This window comes from Vicia villosa, linkage group LG4 (genome assembly GCF_029867415.1).
Source record: "Vicia villosa cultivar HV-30 ecotype Madison, WI linkage group LG4, Vvil1.0, whole genome shotgun sequence".
NCBI lineage: Eukaryota > Viridiplantae > Streptophyta > Magnoliopsida > Fabales > Fabaceae > Vicia > Vicia villosa.
The window spans coordinates 175,062,465-175,067,359 of record NC_081183.1 but is presented as its reverse complement, the minus strand read 5'-3'; the positions used below and the strand labels follow the sequence as shown (position 1 = coordinate 175,067,359).

Here is a 4,895-nt window from a genome sequence, read left to right as displayed (position 1 = left end):
CTTCAAATTATAATAATCTATTGATTTTCCAATTCAAACCTTCATAGATGATTTGAAGGTTATATTAATGACAAAACAAATAGGAACCATATTTAATAACGGTTAAATCGTGACAAATTTGTTAAAACATTCTATTTAATCACGGTTTAACCGTAGACCATATACACTAGTCCACTATACGATGTTATTCCATTCCATTTATATCTTTCTCTCTTAAGATGTATACATCGACGTGTACACCACACATTTTCTTTAATTAAATACAAACGGATTCTATGAGCAAAAGAGTGGCATGTCCTACCCCATTTGCATAATAAAGAGGATAAAACTTAACACATATATCTATCTTCCTAATGCCAGTTATTATCCTTATGACCGTATGTGCCATGTGAACTCTAAATTACATCAACATGGCAAAATGATTCCTTCTATATTCTTTTAGACCTTTCAATTTCAATATGGGACCTACATGAGTTTTACTTACTAAGATAATGTTTTAAAAATCATTATAATCATAAATAATAACTATAAGGTCAAATATATATGTCATCGTACGTTTATATTTTAGAGGGAAATTGACATAGCACAAGAGTTATCTTATACCAAAAAATAATAATGAAATAAAATAAAGAGTTCAAGATTAAGAAGGTTTTGTTAAGAGAATCGCAGAATAATAATTTAATAGTTAAGAGCTTGCAAGTTTTTTTTTCTTTTTTCTTAAAGAAGCAACTTGTTGGAAATTATCCATTCTTGCTGTATATATATAGAACACTAGTTTGGAGAAAGAAGAAACTAAGAAGTGAAATATGAAGAGTTGTAAGAGAGAAATGGAGAAGAAATCAGTGATAAGTTGTGTCATTGAAGAGCTTTCTATGGTGGTAATTGTTAAACCTTCTGAAGAAAATCATGAAGCTGCTCATATTCCTACCAAGCCTTTCCTCTCTATATGTTATTCTGTTCTACAAGTTCTTGGTAGGTTTTTCTTACTTCAAATCTTTAGTGTTTTGTTCAAAGTTTGATGTGATTTTTAATATTTATATTGATACATTGGAAATTATGTGTGTATTAACAGATAAAATTGGACCAACAATGGCTGTTTTGAGAGAAGATGTATACCAAAATATCAAGGTACAAAAAATATAGAATCATAGCTAAATCTATCATTAATCTTATTACTCAATTATATTAATCCATTTCATATTATACATCATTTTAGCAAAAAAAATAATGCTTTATTTTATAAGTTGTTTCTATGAATTTAATTGAGTGTTAATTTTTTTTAATTATTTACATTTATAATAAATATAAATAAATGCGGCCAACATAGATTAAATCCTAAATTAATAATTTACACCTATTTAATTCAAATATCACATATAAGTTGAGCTATTAAATTTTTATTTATTTCAAAGAGTTTAAAAAAAATAGAAATTGATAATTTGAATCCGAACTCTTGCATATCAAATATCTTTTGAGGTTTATATCATTTGAATTGTAACTAGGAGATTGTTAACTACTTTTTTAATTATATTTTTTATCATTAATAATTCTACTTTTATTCTTATGATGCATATGAGATGCTAGATTGTTCATTTGACAAAATCTCAAACTGTAATATATGTCTTGTTAGTAGTTCATTTGACAAAATCTTAAATTATAATATATGATGGTTGAAATAATAACCAGTAATGACCGAATTAAGGGAACCTTTCTTATTTAAACTAACATATATAGTTCATGTGAGTCAAGTAAGTAAACCGACTAGTGTATAGTATTATAGTTTTGGTGTATATGAGTTGAGAAACATGTATTATATGAGTTTGGTTATACTAAAAATATTGTTGATAGGTCAACTACCAATGATTGTGCATTAAATTGCGTTTCATTTTCAGAGATTGGAATTGATGCATGAATCAAATCCGACAACAATATCAAATTTGGTTGAGATATTAAAATTAGAAGCAACAGAAGGCAATGCAAGGAAGGGGTCTAGCTGCAGTAAGGCCTTTGTTTGGCTCACAAGGTGAAAAAATACCCAAAATATAACCCTTCAATAATATTTAATTCTTCATATAAATAAAATATATATACAGTTAAATTTGTCATATAACTCTGCAAATCTTAGCTCAAAATGGCAGAAGTCAATATTGTTAGATTGAACATTATTAGAGTTTGAATTCTAATTTTAGTTTATCTGACAAAAATCGATATGGTTAGATTAAACGTCATCACTAGAGTTTAAAACTCTGATACTTACGGTTGTGTGTCATCACTAGGGTTCAAACCCTAATCTTAGTTTAATCAGGAGAAATCAATATTATTAAATTGAACGTCATAACTAAGGTTAGAACCCTGATACTCACGGTAGTGTGTCAGTTTATAGTGGTTATTTTCATTCGTCTGCGTACCAAAAATATAAGGGTTATTTAGTTTTAGGAATTATATTGTGCAGGGCCTTGGATTTCACCTCATCATTACTAGAAATACTATCAAAAGATCCTGAAAAGAAAATGAACAAAGCAGTTGAAGAATCTTACGATGTAACATTAAAACCCTGGCATGGATGGATTGCATCAACTGCTTCTAGGGTAATAATAACCACGTTTACATCATATCTTTTATGCTGAATAATTTTTTTCTCCAACATTTATTACATATGGCAATATTGCAGGTTGCTCTAAGATTAGTTCCAGAGAGTAAAACATTCATTAATCTCCTTAAGACTGAAGATGAAGAAATTGGCATGCTTATACAGAAAATGCAGATATTAGTTTCTCTACTTGTTCCTTTTCTTGAGGATATCCACTTTATTTTAGTAAGCTTCATTTTCATCTTCCTAATATTATATCAATTGGTCATCAAATTAAATTTCTATATATTAGAAACCTTACCTTATATAAATATGTATGTTTGTTTTGTAGAGATTATACAACTTGGACAAGCTGAAATCAACCTGAAGTCAAGATAAAAGTAATTAATAATAAATGTGTATTTTATATATTCCTTCTTCAAGTTTATTTATTTTTTATTTTATGAAATTCTGTTATTGCTTCTTCCGGTTGATTTTATGTAAATATTAATGTAAATATCGTGTATATATGAAGAAAGGTTTAAAAGGAGCATTGAAGGTTCTTTAATTTTATTTTTTATATCCTTTGTGCTTCAAAAAATATTGAATAGAATTTTTTTAACAAAAAGTTGATATTTTTAATTTATTTAAAAGAAGAGTTAAATATGTTTTTGTCTTTATAAATATCTTAAATTTTATTTTCATTTCTTATTAAAAAAATAATATATTTTAGTCTCTAAAATTTTCATGCATGTAGTTTTGGTTCATGTTATTTTCGAAAATTTTAAAAATTATTTAATTAGTCTTTAAAATTTAAATTTTTGAATAATTTTTTGGCTAAATTACAGTTTTGGTCTCCCTATTTTTATGTTTTTATGATTTTAGTCCCCCTATTTTATTTTTAAACACTTTAGGTCTCGCATCCTCACTTTGACTACAAAGAACGCTTATGTGTCACATTTTAAAATACAGTTTTTGGTCTCCCCATCCTCACTTTCGGTCCTCCATCCTCACTTGAGGATGAACTACATATTTTAAAATTGGGATGAGGGACCAAAAGTGTTTAAAAACAAAATAAAGGGACTAAAATCGTGAAAACATCAAAATAGGAGGACCAAAATTATAATTTAGCCTAATTTTTTTATACATATTTAGAATATTATAAAATATTTATTTACTAAATGTTAGAATTTTTTAAAATGAAAAGAGTTAAATATGAATTTTTTTAAATTTCAAAAAATAACAATAAAAGTAATAAAAATCTCGACGTTGAAATCAAATTTTGAGTTCCTTATTTTTCAATAAACTTTTTATAACGTTCTAAACATGTATGTAAAATAATCATTCAAAAATACACATTGGTTTAACTGCATACACTAAAACTACATGCATAATAATTTTGTAGTGACCAAAACATGTTTTTTTTATAAGGATCAAAAATAAAATTTTATAATTTTATTGAGACCAAAAACATATTTAATCCTTAAAAAAATAAGAAAATTAGTCAAAGATAATCATAATCTTCAAGAAAGAAAGTTACTTGTTTTGAATGTGGAAATAGAGGTCATGTCAAAAGTGAGTACTCTGCTCTTTAAAAGAAGATCAAAGTCAACAACAAGAAGGATATGAAACCAAAAGGAGCATACAAGGCATGGTAAGACAATGAAGTAAGTTCATCTTCGGATGAAGAACAACCAAAATATCACTAATGGTTTCACACCATTCTGATGATGAAGAAAATGAGGTTAGTAGTCTTGAACCATCTTATGAAGAATTTCATAATGCTTTCCTTGAATTGCATACAAAATATTGGACACTTTCTAAAACTAGTTTAAAACAAAAGAAAATAATTTTATTTCTAAGTAAGAGCAATAACATGATCAAAGTGGAATTAGACCAAGTCAAAAATTCAACATGTAATAAATGTGAAGCTCTTAAATAAAAAATATTGTTGAATTAAACCAAGTCTTAAAGAAATATGAGAAATGACAACTTGATTTAGAATATGTGTTAAACAAACAAAAATATTCTAATGATAAATATGGATTTGGATACTCTAAATTTAATCAACGAAGTACAACTCAAACTATATTTGTTGAGGCTGGCAATAAATTCAATAATGTGGAATCAAGTAAAGTGCAAGTTGAAATTCATCCTAAAAGAGCATATGTTAAAAATAATTCTTATGTCTCTAAAGATAATAATTTTTTATCAATAGTTCAAACAAAAAATTTCATCAATATATATTGTCATCATAAAAAAGGAGGAGATTATGAAGAAGATGTTCATCATCTATCTTAGGCTATGTTTGGATACAATAAAAAGA

General features: G+C 26.6%; 1 protein-coding gene across 1 annotated transcript; it reads left to right on the top strand.

The window, feature by feature from the left end:
• The first annotated feature begins 642 nt into the window (after positions 1-642).
• LOC131600364 (glycolipid transfer protein 3-like) lies at positions 643-3,149 on the top strand. Its single transcript, XM_058872535.1, has 6 exons — positions 643-972; positions 1,073-1,128; positions 1,893-2,023; positions 2,453-2,588; positions 2,672-2,815; positions 2,922-3,149. Exons 1-6 carry the CDS (start codon positions 807-809, stop codon positions 2,955-2,957), a joined length of 669 nt encoding a protein of 222 aa, XP_058728518.1. The 5' UTR covers positions 643-806; the 3' UTR covers positions 2,958-3,149.
• The last annotated feature ends 1,746 nt before the right edge of the window (positions 3,150-4,895 follow it).